Source organism: Aptenodytes patagonicus, chromosome 5 (assembly GCF_965638725.1).
Source record: "Aptenodytes patagonicus chromosome 5, bAptPat1.pri.cur, whole genome shotgun sequence".
NCBI classification, from domain to species: domain Eukaryota; kingdom Metazoa; phylum Chordata; class Aves; order Sphenisciformes; family Spheniscidae; genus Aptenodytes; species Aptenodytes patagonicus.
In genome coordinates, this window is record NC_134953.1 from 35,261,053 (window position 1) to 35,277,382 (window position 16,330).

At 42.4% G+C, this 16,330-nt stretch overlaps 1 protein-coding gene across 3 annotated transcripts in view; it reads left to right on the forward strand.

Moving 5' to 3' along the window:
* ARID5B (AT-rich interaction domain 5B) overlaps nucleotides 1-16,330 on the forward strand; it is a 122,964-nt gene that overhangs the window by 75,637 nt on the left and 30,997 nt on the right. For 2 of the 3 annotated variants that reach the window (XM_076339325.1, XM_076339323.1), the window contains 2 exons: nucleotides 9,296-9,408; nucleotides 15,910-16,114. In XM_076339325.1, the coding sequence (XP_076195440.1) occupies nucleotides 9,296-9,408; nucleotides 15,910-16,114 (318 nt within the window). Of the gene's footprint in view, nucleotides 1-7,694; nucleotides 7,802-9,295; nucleotides 9,409-15,909; nucleotides 16,115-16,330 lie in introns of those variants that run through there. The other variant, XM_076339326.1, reaches the window with a different exon arrangement.

Consider the following 16,330-nt stretch of genomic DNA (forward strand, 5'->3'; position numbering starts at 1 on the left):
TCTTCAGCTCCCCTTTTCAATTAACTGCACTTCATAATTTCTAACACGTGTATAGATTTTGTCAAAAAAACCCCCACAACCTTTTCCATTTTTTTAAAACCCAAATCAGTCAGCAGGACATAAAGAAGCCCCGATCAAGCAAAAGTCTTAACTTCCAACCATGCTGAAATGAAGAAAACGAGACTCCAAGCCTTGTCCTGAATCTTGTCCCCATCTTCCATGGAAACGAAAAACATTCAATTTCTGGCATAATTGGCCAACCTGGTATTTGCAATGCCTCTAACTTTTCTATTAAAAGCAATGCTAGCCTGAACTGTAATCCATGAAAAATACCACCTTTTTGCTTTTTTCAGAGATTGTCTGGTCAGGAGGGGGGTCAAAACAACAGTCTGCAGCAAGTCATATGTCTCCACATTAATCCACACAAGGAAGTGTCTGTTTCACTTATTTCCAAATGAGGAATGTTTTCTTTAGAGAGGTAGCAAATTGATTTTCCCCACATGGAGCATGGGATATCTCATTTCCAAAACAAAACTTTCAGAAATGGCTACACAAGTCCGCTCTTTTTCCGTGTGGGTTAGAAAGCAGCGTGGATCCTTACTGTTCCCTGCAAGGTGGTTTGCTGCTGTACTCCGGAGTTTCCAGGTCAGGTCTGGCACGTTCAGTTATAAAGAAAGGAATAACAAGTGTTTGCATTTAGAAAAAGTCTAGTAAAAATAGTTTTAATATTCAAATTGTTTTATGTGCCGCTTGAGTAGGCAAGAGGTGTGTGTTTGTGGAGAGGCTGCGTGACCACCAGAGCTCAATGAGAGCTTTAGTTGTTGGTAGGTGCTCATCACTGACTTCCATAGGTGTACTTAGGATCCTATAGAGAGTTTCCCCCAAATTCAGTTGATACTGTTGTTTCCTAAACAAAGGTCTGGTTTTTTTAGTGTAGTCTGATCTTTTGCTTTATTTTCCGGCCACTTCAATTTCTGACCCTTTGATGCAATACTAGGTTGGTTGCAACTTGCTTCTCTTCACCAGCTCTGCTCAGTGTGCCTGGGCAATAAATGCCCCAGGCCCTCCTTCTCAGACCCTGTTTCCAGGAGGCAGAAGCTTTTAAATAAACTTTGAGGGGTGAAAGGAAAATAAATGGAATCTAAGATCCTGAACTCAGGATGCAGAAAAGGGAATGAGGTGAAGGAGAGAAAACAGAGATGGAGGCAACAAGGAAATCAAGGAAGCAGCTGGGACTCCAGAACAGTATGTGAGATTAACTAACCTTTGAACAGTTTTTGAGACCATGCTTAAATATAGCAATATGCTTTTCTTAACTTTGAGATATTGCAGAATGCCAGAAGCCCCCTAGAGGGGTAAGTGTTAAAACCATTAAAACTGTTAACTTTCTATTCATTACATTTTAAAAGGTGCAACATGTAAGCATGTTTTTCAGCCAAGAGCTAACTTTTGCCAGGCTGCTTTAGGGATGTCCTCAGCAACCAGCTATTTGCCACCTGCCAGCAGGCATGGTCGGTTCATGGATTTTCTGGAGATCTGGGACCATTCCTCTCACCTTGACTTGGATGGCCAGGCACCTCCGTATGCCACCTCCAGCTTCTGTTTGGCACCTGAATCACGAATAGCTCTGTGATCTGACACATCCTGCCGTTTCCACCTGCCTAAGAGGGAAAGTCTCCTAGTCTGTTCTGTATCTACTGATGGTTTTGCAGCTTAGGGCCAAGCATTCTGGTATCACAGCTTTTGTGCACGTGTGTGAAAACTGGAAGATGTACGAAGGACTGGCACAGTGCAAAAGGATTCTGTGAGGAGACGTTCTGCAAGGTGACATTCTGCAAGGTGTCCTATAGGGAGGAGAGACTGTTGGTGCATTTAGCAGGTGTGCTGCAGCTTGCCTCGTGCAAGCACACTTCTATTCTGAACCCAGCACCACAGTGCATTCCTGTTTACTAACTTCTTGCACCTTCCGGTGCTCCACCTTAATCCTGGCTTTGTGATTACCTCCCTCTCATGCATTCCCACGTCTCATGTTTAGAGCTCATCTGACTGTTTAAGCCTACCCTAAATGTAGACCCAGATCTTCCACTGGCCCTTCTTTGCTGATGGCCCTCGACATTTTTACAAGCTCAGTTGGGTTTTTTGTGTTATCATACTCTTGCTTTTGGCAAAAATGCTGTTGTTCCTTCCTTTTCTTTCATCTTTCCACAGGACAGAAACATGGTCACAAAAACAGCAGGCAGCCAGAATCTGGTTGGCAGTGTAAGTTGTAAGTGCGTTAGCAATGCTGAGCAGCTACCCCAGTACATTTCTCAGTGAAATACGGCAATGGCCGTCCTTCCCTTTTCTTTTCCTTTTTGTTTTTTTCTCCCACTTTTGAAGTGTTTCTGAGAAACTGGAATACCAGCAAGCCAGAATCAAAAGTCATATCAGGAAATAGTTAATGCAGATCAGAGAGGCCTGGAAAAGGCAAGAACTTTGATCATGGGCATTACAATTGCTTAGATGTTCTCTAGAGTAAGTGATGTGGAGCGAGGAAGAAAAAGGTACATGTTTGAGGCATGAGTACAGTACTGTTTACTTACATGGTTTGTTGAGCAGCCAACAAGGTCCAAGGTTATTTTGGACTCAGCATGAGTAAGTGATCCAGGTATGACAAATGAGGTAATGCATTCCAGGCTCATTAAGAACTCTTGGCTACACCACTGATTTTGACAAAATGCCAACATAGCTTGACCTCAGCTGTGTGAAAGCCACTATTTTTTTTAACACCCTCCCTATAACAACACATCTTTTACATCAGCCAAAATATGTGCATCTGGAAAACAGGGTTACAGGGAGGGTGGAACTCATTGGACTTCCGATGATAATCAGACTCCTAAAAAAAAAAGAGATAGTTCTACTGTAACTAACCTGCTAAAGTCAGGTACCCCAAAACCACAGCCATTGTCTCTTGACTTACTTGTGCATCTAGGGGTGGCCATGTGTACATAGTACGTTGCATTCTCAGCATGGACATGGCTCAAGTGAGGCTGACTTGATAACAGGAAGATGGTAAGTCCAGCAATCACTTCCCCTTCCTGGGGATGCAAGTAAAGAAGGTGGCCGGTGGAGGTGCTGTCTTCTTGTGGCAGCCTACACTTTTCCACCATATGTAGTGTTTAATCATGGCTGACCTCGGCAGCTCCCGTTCTTGGGTACTTCTCTTTCCCCTGCGTAGAAATCGGGTTTAATCCTTGGGTTTAACCCAGAGCTGGGAGTTATACTAGGCGATGAGGCTTGGAAACACTCCTGTTCCCCATGTTCTGCTGAGCAGACAGTGTCCCTGAAAGTTGAGCAGCTGAGGGTGGTAGTGGCAGGAGAGCAGTGGCCACAACCTTGTGAATTTTTTGAGCGGGTGCGCAGTGTAGCCATCTTCTTCCTCACCTTCTGGCCCTCTCCCAATTACCTATGATATCCTGATGCTTGCACAGGCTGATGAGAGTGCTGGAGGGGAAGATGTAATTTTTCAGCAATAATGCTGTTTCATGGCTTCATGAACAGAGATCTCTAGCTTCAAGGAAACATCTAGCTGGTCTGAGCAGCATTGACCCTGAGCTCCTTTCTTTTCTGTGTGCATCTCTTGCTTTGTGGGTCAGAGCCTGCTACTGAGCTTATCTCCAACACCTGGTCTTTAATTCACTGCTGCAGGTGCCTCTGGATTGGCCTTGTTTGATTATGGTGGTCAGCTCACAAGAACAGGCTTTGGGCTTCAGGATCACCAGGTCAGCTTCTTCCTGGGGTACATTTTAGTCAGCAAAGATTTGCCAGTCTACATCTACAGATAATCTAACTCCCTGTGCCATGCATAACACAGGGTTTGCATTTAACCTCTCAGGTGTGTCGCTTTGTAATAAAAACACTTAGGGTATTGCTGGTGTTTTGGCACTGCAAAGCTTAGCCGCAGTTTGGGGAGGAGGCAAGGTACAAGTTTCCATCTAGGAAGAAGAAAAGAGTGATTAAATCTTAATTTCAGATTACTGAGGGCAGTTACATTACATCAGGGACTAAATGCTTTTGGTTTTTTTAAAGGCAGGTGTGCATGTGAGTGAGGATTTGCACAGAGGAGGTGGCAGTGGCAGCTTCTGCACCTCACCTTCCCTTTCGTTCCTCACTCGTGAAGACCATGGCTGTGTGTTCCTCCTTTTGCTCTCCTGCAGGAGGAGAAGGAGTTTCTAGACAGCCCAAGGGGTGTTGGGAAGGAGCTCAGCATGGCTGTGGCCAGCAAAAGTTGTTTCCCCTACCCAAACCGAAAAAGCCAAGGGCATTACTCCTCCCCTCCTTCTTGTCCCAGAGAGCCACATGAAAGGGAAGGAACAGCTTGGCAGGATGATTGTGGCTGCCTCCTCCTGCACCCTACTGCCATAGCATGACGGAGGCTGGCACAGCGTGGGGCAGCTGGCCGTGGCCCAGGCAGGTGTGGGAAGTGTGTGATTCGAAAGGAGACCTCTCCGGCCATGCAGCACAGGAGGAGGGGCTGGTGACACACCTCCTGCCTCTCCCCTCTCTGGCTCCCCGTCTCCCTCTCTCACTCCACTGGCACAGGCACAAGCTGTTCCCTCTTTTTTTTTCTCCTGCCCAGTCTCCTTGTGTCCTGCTCAATCATGAGTTAACGTTTCATGGTCTTCTGAGAAATACTGATCCCTCATGTCGAACGGCAAGCAGCAATCTCTGTGTGATTTGCAGTGACTACCTGTTTCCAGACAACACCCAGGGACCCTTTCAAACATGGAGGGGAAGAAAACATTCCTGTCTCTGGGCAGATTCCTATAAATAATTTTCTTTTCCCTGAGAATTCACAACCGAGATGACACTAAGACGTATTCCAGAATGGGAAGAGTTGTTAAGATACAGTTATCATCATGGCTTGTGTAACTGTTGATATTCATGACATGTCCATTTCACACACTTTCACTTAATCAGGAGCACAGGACTTTTACCACCAAGTAGTAGTCAGCTGAAAAACAATGTCCATACCACATGCATACAAGTTAATAATCACACCTTTTGTTCTTTATGGTTACAAATGCTTGCGCTTGAATTAGATCTTTGTTCATCTTGGATTCTTGGTTGATTCCTTGTGAAATCCCATGTTACAGCCTTAGCATCCTCTGCAGCAGTAGGCAGCATTGCAGGCGGTGGTGGTTGCATTGCAGGGCCAACCGGGTTGGTGGGCTCTCAGGGACAGGTTTGTTTAAATGACACCAGCTGGATCTGCTGCTCAGGGAAACAAGGAAGCAACATGCTGATATAAAACTGGCATCCAAGGAGTGCTGAAATGGTCCCTCTGAACTCCTGTTCATGGGTAAAGTTAGCAGACACAATGGTGACGTGTATGGAAAAGATAATCAGCCCAAGGTGGGAAGCATGCCCTCATGCTCCTCCAGCTCTCCTAACACGAGGAGCGTTAGCTCATACTGTGTGCGTTTTGCAGCTGGTGTGTTTTACGTGGTCATACCTGAAATGTTTGCCAGGACTCATCTGGTGAAGTGGCTTTCCCTGCTGGGCTCTAGATTGCTATTGCACCTGCAGATTTTGCAGGGAAGATAATTTCTTGTGCGTTGCCATTTTCTAAATGAACTTGCCCTTTGTGATGACTAGCAAACTTGGGATGAGCTATAATCTCAAGAAGAGGCTCCTTGAGTCAGCAAGGCACAGGCATGTATGGGCTTCAAGTGGATGAACGCCCTTTCGCTTCCGGAGGTCCGAACTCAGAGGTTTGGGCCATTTGTGTTGTACTGGGTGTACGTCTCTGCTGACAGCCCTTCCATGCCTGCCTGCCTTGAACAGCAGTAGCTCTGCTCTCCCGGGGTGTTGTCAGCTGCCGATTGCAGGCATGGGCGTGTTCTGGTTTGTATCCCAAACCTTGCGCGTACAGGGCACCTATGCTATCCTAATATTGATCCTTTGAATCCCATCTAAGCAGAGGCAAAAAAAGTTCCCAGCAGCCCACCAAGGGTCCCAGTGGACATTTCAGTAGCTGAATTTTTCCATCTTTCAGATACATCAGGAAGCAAAAAGAAAGAAAGGAAGGGAAAACCCCCACAAATTGGCAAAAGCAAACATGTTGTCAAATGCACAGGAAAGAAAGTATGTAAACTGGTAGTATGTCATATCTCTCATGCTCCTGTTTTCAGGTACTTAGACTAAAGAGGTGGTAAATAAATGCAAACTTTTTTCTGTACTTATTTATTCAATTTTTTACTTTAATTTGCTTTGCTTATGTTCTCACCTTCTGGGAATGTGCAAGTTATCAGGTCTCAGTGCCACAAATGCTTTCAGAAAATGAATTTGAAAGCCATATGCGCAAACACGTGAAGAAATTGAATTGTTTCAGATATTCTCAGGTAGTCATGCCAGAAGTCCTCCTCCACCAGAAAGCAGAAAAAAACATGGGATATTCACTTAGCTGTCTAGTACATACTGAACTGGCTGGGACTAAGCCACAACATATTTGTAAAATTCCTTTAAAATAATTATTAATAACAAATTCAAGATATCTTCAGTGTGCTCATGAATATGTCATAAATGAAACAAAAGATGAAAAAAATTAAAACAAGTATGTGACTTGTAAATTATTCCTTCGGTCCTAATCATATTTCCTAGCTCAAGGGAACAAAATGGATATAGCTGAAATATAAATAATCTTCGAATAATGCATTTATTTATAATGATTTAGGGAGCAAATGTTAATGGCTTTGTTTCAAGTGTGACTGGAACTATTTCAAATGTTTTCTTTTACAGAGTAGATACTAGAGGCAAGGGCCTTCTCTTCTGGTATTAATTCCTATTGCTGCTTTCTTGTTAATTGTGCGTCTGATCTGGAATGGCTTAAAGTGATTTAAAGTCGTACGGTGCCACGTGTGGGATGGTCCTCGTGTGTGCTGCAGACAGACCTTCCCGGCTGCAGCTCCTGAGCCACGGGGAGAATGCAAATACCCCATTTCATAGTGGGTTTGTGCCAGTTCTGCCGTGGAAAGCTCCAATTCAAACAGCGTTTATATGCAAGCTCAATATACCTGGAATTTAGGAACAAATGCCTTCTTGCTTTTAAAGCTTTTAGCAAAACATTAGGAGTGCTTTATAGTGTGATACAAAGTGCAGTGCCAAAACTCAGGATAACAAGTATGTTTGAAAACATGGAGCCTTGAATTAGTTTGTTTATTTATTAAAAAAAAAAGAAAGCAAGAAAAAGTAATTCACATGCAAGTATATTTGATCCTAGCTGAACCACATCTCTCTCCGGCCGTTGGTTGGACCGGGTCGGGGGATCCATTCATTCAAAGATTAACGTTTTAACGCATGTGCCAGGGTTTAGTAAATTGAGGGAACATTTCTATTTTCTTCAGTACCTTTTTAAAGAAGGTGCGACTGCTGGGGCTAACCATGGTCAAGGATCTGTCCATCCCATCCAGGTCGTGTGCAAAAAAAAGTGGGCATCGGGAAGACATCAAAGGCAGAGGGATGAGCGGGGTTTATAAATAAGGCAGGGCGGCGTGGCCGGGGCTGGCAGTCTGACAGCCGGCGCTGGAGTCCTCAGAGCTCATCCCACGCTCCCGCCGAGTCGCTCATCTCTGTTTATATGAGTAATGGAGCTGCTGGGGGAGGGGATTTGTAAGCACGGAGCAAATACTCTTAGTGTTCATTTTGTGTAAGACTGACATCCACACCAAGTCGAGACTTCCAGCAACGTAGTGTGCAGTCACATGCTGTAGCATTCATGAGTACAGATATAAATCAGGCAGATGTTTGTCGACTGGAATGGGTAATAATTTCTTTCTCTCTTTGTTTGCTTTTGCATGTTAGCCTCAGATGACAATTTCAGAATTGCTTTCTGCAGTACTTTTCAATAAGCAGAATGTGCTTCACTGGAGATAGATGGAAATATTTCTATAGGGAGATAAACATATCTTTATATAGACACAAATATGGACTTATACACATACGCATATGCATATATATATATATATATATTTACCATGTGCCAGTGCTGGGGGAAGAAAAAGGATGTGTCTTTTGGACTTTTGGTTTTAAACCCACGGCTTTTCTTTTTCTCTGAACAGACCAAATATGACACTGTTACTCAAACTATAAAATCAAATTAGCACCCTTTATTGTGTTTGCAAACTAATTAAAATGTAAAATGTCCTGAAACCACTGGCTTACTGTGTGACAAATGTAAGATTAGAAACAATTAGAAGGCACTCAAGAGGTTTGTGGTGTTTAGATTTCTGACATTGTTCTAATCATCCCTTTAAGTAATGAAAACAATGGTTACCTAGAAATTAAAGGTTTAAAGGAAATTATCTTCTTCGGTACAGTCATTAGTTAATGATTGCTTATCATTTTAAATGTTGCCATAGTAGTCGGAGGCTGATTTTTAAATCTGAAAGCAGGCAGGACACGTAATAACGAGCAAACATCTGCTTCATCTATTATTTCTGTATGTGATCATAATTTATATTGTAATACCACTATTGAAAGTTGAGTCTGATATTTTTTATGATGATCCATATCTCATTCTACATATGGCTCAGCACGGTTAGGATTTAGTCACTGTGTTACTTCAGAGCTGTTTTATCTTAAGAATTGGACAAAACTGAAAGTGATTCATGTTAATTTATATGTGTGGTATGTAACCCTTATGAAACAATCAATCACTTATTTCAGTACTTGTCAACTTCCAGAACTAGTTGTTACGGGTTTTTTTGATCCATTTCAGGACTCGGGGGTAATTTTTTTTTTTTTTTTTAACTTTTTTAGAAGAACTTTGACAAGAATGACAGGATATATAAACATTTCTTGGAGCTGTAAGGAATTTCAATATTTCAGAACATTTCCAAAACCAGATGTTTCCCAAAGTTGGAAATAGTAGTTAGTACTCTCACTTGAAGATTAGAAATAATAAATGCAGCAGCCTGATTAATGCAAAGTTACCTATTAATATTCTAGTTTGTTCTTTTTTGTACCATGGAGAAATATTTGTGCATTCTCTCCGAGTCCTTCAGAGACCAGTGTTTGACTTTATATTAATTAGTTATGTGAAAGTAGAATAGATTAGCCTTGGGGGATATTCTATAGAAACGTATAGTGTGTCAAGATGTAACCCACAGAGGATGGGAATCTCGTAATAAGCATTTACAGTAGACAGATGTATACATTTCTGTGACTGATTGTAGTGGAACTACTTATTATGCTTTCAGCTGTTAAGAATCCAGTACAAGACAATGTGCTCAAATTATTCTTCATTAATTTTCAGCGCCAAATCTTAAAGGCAGACCGCGCAAAAAGAAGCCTTGCCCACAGAGAAGAGATTCATTAAATGGCATTAAGGATTCCAACAATAATTCTGAAAGCAAAGCTGTTGCCAAGGTAAATCACTTAATAATACTCTTTTCAGTACACTCTCCTTTTTTAGGTACAGCCCTGCCTTTGTTTCCCAGCATGCTGTTTCAAATTTAGAATGTAACTTATTTTCTTGGGGAGATAAATGTAATTTTTTTTCAATAGTTTTATTCTTCACTTTAATTCATGTCTGTGTTCAAAGTTACCAGCAACTATAATCACCTAACAACCTAATGCTATCAGCTTGTTGGTAACTGGTAGTGCTTAAGCTTTCTTGGCACCTAGTGTTAGTTTTCACATTCTGTGACACACAAACATAGTTTGTGACAGTATCTTCAAATTAAAAATAAACCAGGGAGCAGCTCACCCTGTTACAATGTACTTCTAAATATAAGTTTGAAGATAAACAGACTATGAAACAAGAGCCGCTTCAGTAATGGTTTCTAAGAAGCGCATACAAATGACATTACCCTGATGTTAAGATCTTGACTTTTTTTAAGTTAGAAAAAAAAAGATAAAGGCAGAAATTCAGTATGAAAGCTTAAAAGAAAAATCTGGGCTGTTTCTTTAATACTTAGTGCTGAGCTGCATGTTGCAGGGTTTGTTGAATAGTGCATGCTTTTACAGAGTCTTCTGTATGTGCTGCAGTGCTTAGCCCATACTGCAAGTAAAAATTGGATCAATGATTTGTGTTTATAGACTTAATCTTTTAGATGTTTATGGGTTTGTGTCTTTTCCTTAAAATATTTAAAAATGGAGTTTCTGTAGTGTAATTTACATCCTATTTTCTATGTTGTCAGTGTGGTTTTAAATAGGAATTTGGTTTTCTCTTTAAAAAAAGCAGCACAAATGGCTCCTTTCAAGATGATTTAATTTGAAACTGTAAGATGCAAAGACGGAAAATTACTTAGAGCAATACTTGTAGATTTTTATCTGAGGCAGAACTTTGTCACTGTGATACTTTTGAGCTAAACAGCTAAACAGGTTTGCAGAGACTGAATTTTTAGGCCAACTCCTCCCAAATCCATTGTTTCAATAAATTAGATGGATGTGTATCTGAAAAACACTTCCATTGTTGTGACCATCTCTTTAGGAAATACAGTGAATCTATAGATCCATTTACGTTGGTATTGTTGTATGCAGTGAATGTCCTGGGAGATTAGGAGGTTAAAGAGGTCAAGTGGAAGTGTTCTGCTCTCAGTTTCTCATAGGAAGGCAAATTACATTCCACCTCCTCCTCCTCCCTAGGAGTTCAGTTAAAATTGTGCCTTCTGTTGATGACTGTAAAGAGGCTGAAGTTCATGATGAAGCTCTGCCCTTAAGTCACTGTTTCTCTTCTTTTTGTGCCCTATTGTGCTCAGTTGGAGTCTGTACTATCATATTAGACAGGCATAGTAAAAGGCAATGGAGCCTGGTGTGTTGAGTTGCGGGGTCCTGCCAGATACTATAGAGTTTGCCTGAATGTTTTTGCTCTGTGGAAGAATGTGCAAAATCCGCGGTGTGAAAATGTCTCAATTTGCCTCAATTCCCCCTTCCCCCAAGCTGTTTTTCATGTTAAAATACTACCAGCAAACTGCAGCATGGACCGTGTTGTCAAAGCACCCTGGACTGTAGCACAAGTAGTTCTGCCTCTTCAGCACCTGATATGTAGGTATTAGATAATAAAAAACAACAATAACACTTCATACCAAATTGTTTATCCTCTCTGTTTATATTTGGGTTCACCCTACTAGTGGAATGGGAGGATATTTCAGATAAGAAGTAATTCCACCTATTTATCTAGTCATACTGTGCTCATCATAGTGCAGATATTAATAGTATTAATTATCTTGGCCAGCTTAATTTCATTATAAATAATAGACATGCTCATGATATAATCTCCTTGTATGTAGTCGCACTGACTTCACTGTAGTTCTTTACATCAATCTGTGTCTCAGGGCTGTGGATATACTTTAATAAGAGGGACAGTGAATCAGAAACCCCCTACAGCAGATGTATTGCACTTATACAGACCCTGCCTATGGGTTTCTGGGGAAGGAGGGGAAGTGTATTTGGGGAAGGGGGGAATGGAGATCCACCTACTGTCTTCTCATTGTTGGGAACAGTTGGGAGGTTAAGTCATCGTCTTAGGCACCGTGTTGGGCTTCACCATCGGTTTTCCTCCTCTGTCCATGTTCCATCTCCAACTAATGCTGGCAATGGGTCCATGGAAAGCAGAGTTGAACACTGCTAGTGTAAACGGGACAAATCCACTTGTGTCAGGTGCTGAAACATTTGGGCAGCGGTCCTGGCCGTATTCCTGTTCCAGCTAAAATCCCTTTTGACCAGAAGTCTTGCTGCTTTCATCCTCAGATCATGGCACCCAGTGTCTGACAGCAGCCTCATTTCTTGGGTGGCAGGGCGATGGCTCTGACAGAGACACAGTGGCTGTACGGTTTGGCTTGGGAAATGGAAGAAGTGGCATTCTGAAGACTGTGGTTTTGAGCCTGTCAAGACCAACGCAAGCCACATGATTGCAACGACTTGCTGAATTTCATGTTCTCAGCTGCCAATGACTAGAAAGCTTTGTACCTTCTTACAGCTTAGTTCTCATTAGGCATGTTTACCTTGAACCATCAGCAGATTATTTTGTAGGCTTTTACTGTTACGTGACACAGAAGAGCGTTTGGTTGGGTAGAAGCAGCTCTGAGTAAATTCCAGTGTAGGTGGGCTTGTTAAAAATAGAGCAATAGCGGGACGGACAATGTGGTCCTGGACCTGCGGGTGCTGCCAGGGGAAGTGGGTCTTTCGTGTACCACTTCTTGCTTTTGATCTCCTTGCTGGTCACTGCATCCATTTTAGTACCTCCTGGGGAAGATCCCAGGGGAGTTCCTTCCCAGGTTGGGTATGTAAAAATCACAAGAATATGAGGCCATCTACTGAGGCAGGATCAGCTCTCCTGGAGAGACTTATATCAAGCTATTCTCTCCAAACACTCCCAGGACTCTGGAGGCTTTCATGCTTCATGTGTCATCGGTGCTGGACAGGCTTTTGGGACTTGCAGGCTCCAGCGTGACCCTCATCGTACCTGCTTCATGCTCCCAAAGAGCGTTCCCATTCAAAGTGTGCAGAAATGCACTGTAAGATTTTTTAAAACTGACTGATCTGACCATTTTGAAGAGCTGAAAGGATTAACTTGTTAAACATGGAAATTGTCCCCAAATGAATCTACTCATTACATCTCCTAGTGCAAATGCTGAAGTAAATCTCTCACTTCATTTGTACAGCAAGATCTGGGAAATTAGTTTAAAAGTTGCCAGGATATGCTTTTCCTGTGGCCACAGGTGGCCTGGCATGCTCTCAGACCTGGAGATTTATTCTGAGCGCCTCAGACATTATCTGATTGAAACTCTAAAATGCAGGTCTGTAATGGTCTGTGTTGTGTGTGACCTCTGGCAGGAGAAGACAAACACACAGGTGTACCCATGAGTGTTCACCGGCCATTTGGTAATGGATCATACACCTCTGATGGAACACACAATAGGAGGTGGTCAGATGTTCCCAGAGCCCATCTCAGTACACCTCCAGCTTATCCATACTGCGGTGCTGGGTTGCCCGTCTGGGACTTAGCCCTCAGTTTCATTTTGGAGGTATTACTCACACCGAGGCTACAATGAAAGAGCTTTAACTCCCTCTGCGGAAATTGAACTCTCCTTTAATAACAGAGTCATTCAGGCTTTCTGAGCAGACCAGAAAAGAGAGCAGAGCCAAGCAAAACTCCATGTTCAGGACCTTCCTCCAGATCTTTGCCCTCTAGGAAGATTCAAAATCTTGTTTTGAGAGAGAAGGTCAGTTTGTGGTGCCTGGTGTAAATCTGGCATCGCTCTCACTGACTTCGATACGTTTATGCTGGATTTACACTGGTGTTACCCAGAATGGCATTTGGCCCTTTTGGTTCTCGTTAATGGCATTCATCTGTATCTCCTGTCAGATGGTAGGAAGGTTGCAGAAGTGAGGCTTGTGCCTTGAACGCTGAGCGGATGAAGCATTGCAGCCTTCGTCAAAGCTTTGTTGAACCTGACACTGCTTGGAGTCCGTCCGTTGCATTTTGGCACCTTTGAGTTCCGCAGACGCTTCTCGGTATACTGGAGAGAAGGAGGTTGTGTGTTACGTGGGGTTTTCTCACTCCCAGTGGCTTTTTTAATGTTATTTTCTTTGTTTCCTTTTGTGTCCTTGGGAGTAACATCCCTTGCCATTAGTTTGCTTGCATAGCAGTGAGCTTTGATTTCATTTAGCATTCATGCCCAGGCTGTCTTTGCAAATATAGTTCTGAATTGTCCAGTTTGAAAAAGAAAATCCATTTAAAAGATTGATTGATTGATTGACTTTACCTAGCAAGTGGGTGACAAAACTCAAAAATTGTTCCCAGGTCCAGTGTTCCCAATTGTTCCATTGTTCCAAGTTTTAGCTTGCAACAAATTTGCAGCTCAAATTAAAAATCCTAAATTTTTTGAAATCATGGGTTCATATTGGGAGTGCTAACCCAGTCTTTGGTATAGCATTGAAAACTATGACAATGTAATCTAAACTTTATAAGGGGAAGCTGTTAAATAATTTTGTGAGGAGCCAAAGTAAAAAAGTCAAGGGATTACAGCTCTGAACTGAAAAGTGGATGAGGAAATCCAAAGTTCATCTAAGAGGAAAAAAATCCCATTAGCTCCATTGAGTTTTGGATGAAACCCAGGATCTTTACAGAAGTTTAATCAACGAGCATATCTATTACTAAAAGGCAAAGCATGGTGTCTTGTGCCATAGGAAGACAATATCTCTTTGAACCATGCAACCAGAGAATATCGAGCAGTACAGCGGACATACTTCAGCAGTAACTGATCAAGAAAAATCCCATAGGAAGTCCATTTCCCAGTCCCTGCTGCGTTGCATGGGAGGAGTGAGCCTGTACCCTGCAGTGTCCAACAGGGAGATTTTTCAGCAGCATCAATTACCTTGGAAAATTGTGGCCACTTCTCGCCTTTGGTTAGGGGCTAGTGTTGCTTTGCCCAACATCTGTGGAAAACTATGGAGGCAGCTAATCTTAAGTCAGTGCTTTCTGCAAAGTTAATACCCTGGGGGAGTATAAAAGCAAAGATTTTACTTTCCCTGAGCCTGAACGCAGGGTAGCTTTATTGAGATAAAAGAAGCATATCATAGTCTTTCCAATGATATATTTGTTGTTTGTTTACAAGTACTTACGTAATGCTCTTCATAGTACTTACTTCCAAAATGTCAACAAGTACCCAGGAAGCACCTGGTTTAGAAGTAGGGAGAGTGAAGGAGAGTCAATGGCTTACTTGACCAAGAGCTCCTGCCTTCCTGTTCAGCAAGATACCCTGCTCTCCTGTGCTGTCCTCCCAGAATACCAAATACTGGCTTTTACAGTCTCCCTGCTCCCTCTGGGAGGACAAAGAACATATCTTGGATGGGGTATGGAGCTGCCGGAAGGCTCCTCATGGCACTCAAAAGCATTGAAGGGACAGTGCAAATCCAAAATACATGTAACCATCTCCACTACCTTGTATTAGAGGACTTCCAGTATTTCACTGGAAATGTATCGATCCCGTCTTGGTCATGGACAGCTTTTAAACATCAGTTTGCAAGGTTCTCTTCTTTTGTTTTTTGTATACATAAATTATGGGAACGCTCGAGTTGTAATTTGCTTGATTCAATGGGAGGATTATCTTCAGGAGGACTGCACGATTAAGCCGGTCTCACTGGATATTTTTTCCCATGTTTGAATACTGATAAGAAGTAAAGTGGTTCCAATTTGTTGACTTCCTGACTGGCACACGTCTGCCGGGGAGGCCAGTGGGAGACATGGAGCTCTGAGACTTATGTGCATTGGGGCTGCCAGTGTCTACCAGGAAAGGCTCCAGCTACCGGCTTCTTCCTTCTGCTAAATACTTAGGCCTGTACTTAAGTTTAAGCAGATGCTCAAACCCACTTGACTTAAGCCCGTGCTACAGCAGAACCTCCACTCGTGTGTGCTGAGAGCTCTGCCTGGGTAAGGCTTGCCAAGGGTTGCATCTATTTTGGTGGGCCAAAGGAGAGAAAAATGTGTCGTTGCAGAGCTGGCTGCTGAGCATTCCTGGAAGGGGCTGAGCACCCTCAGCTCCAAGGGTTGTCTACGGGAGTTGACAATGCTCAGTGTCAATCCTGGAACGAAGGTTATTATTAGACTTGCTAATGGCAAGTGTATGTGAAAGATGGGAGCTGTCTGTGACATAGCAATGTATAGTCATAAAAATGCAGATCTGGAGAGCATTACCAATGGGTTATAATGATTTAAAGATGTGGCTATTTAAAAATGTTGTGACTAAGATTCAGAACAAGACATTTAGCTCTATAAATAGCTTCCTTTGTTTCCCCTCAAACACAGTTGCATGGTTTGGCCTTCGGTTTTTCAACAATCCATTCTGCTAGGAGAGGGTATTTATTCTTTAAGTGAAAATTAAAGGTTACCCAGATCTGATATGACATCTTTTCTTTTCCCAGGTAAAATGTGAGGCTAAGTCAGCTTTGCCCAAACCCAAGAATAACAACAGCAACTGTAAAAAAGGCTCAAGTGAGGATAAATCAAAGATTGCCGTAGGTGAAGAATGCAGAGCTGATGAGCAGGCTTTCCTTGTGGCTCTTTATAAATATATGAAAGAAAGGAAAACACCAATTGAACGAATACCCTATTTAGGTTTTAAGCAGAGTAAGTATCCTTTTTCTCACTTTCTTGTTGACATTTTAGAATGGTTTGGCTTCTCTGGAGAAAGCATTTGCACACAAAGCCAATTTTAAAGCCTTATGGATGGGGGGGACCATGTTTATATCTATATTTTCCAGTCCAGGCATTTCACTGTCTTATGCCTAGATTTGCATCTCTTCCTTCTGGGGTAGTTGCTGCTGGATATTTATAGGTTTAATT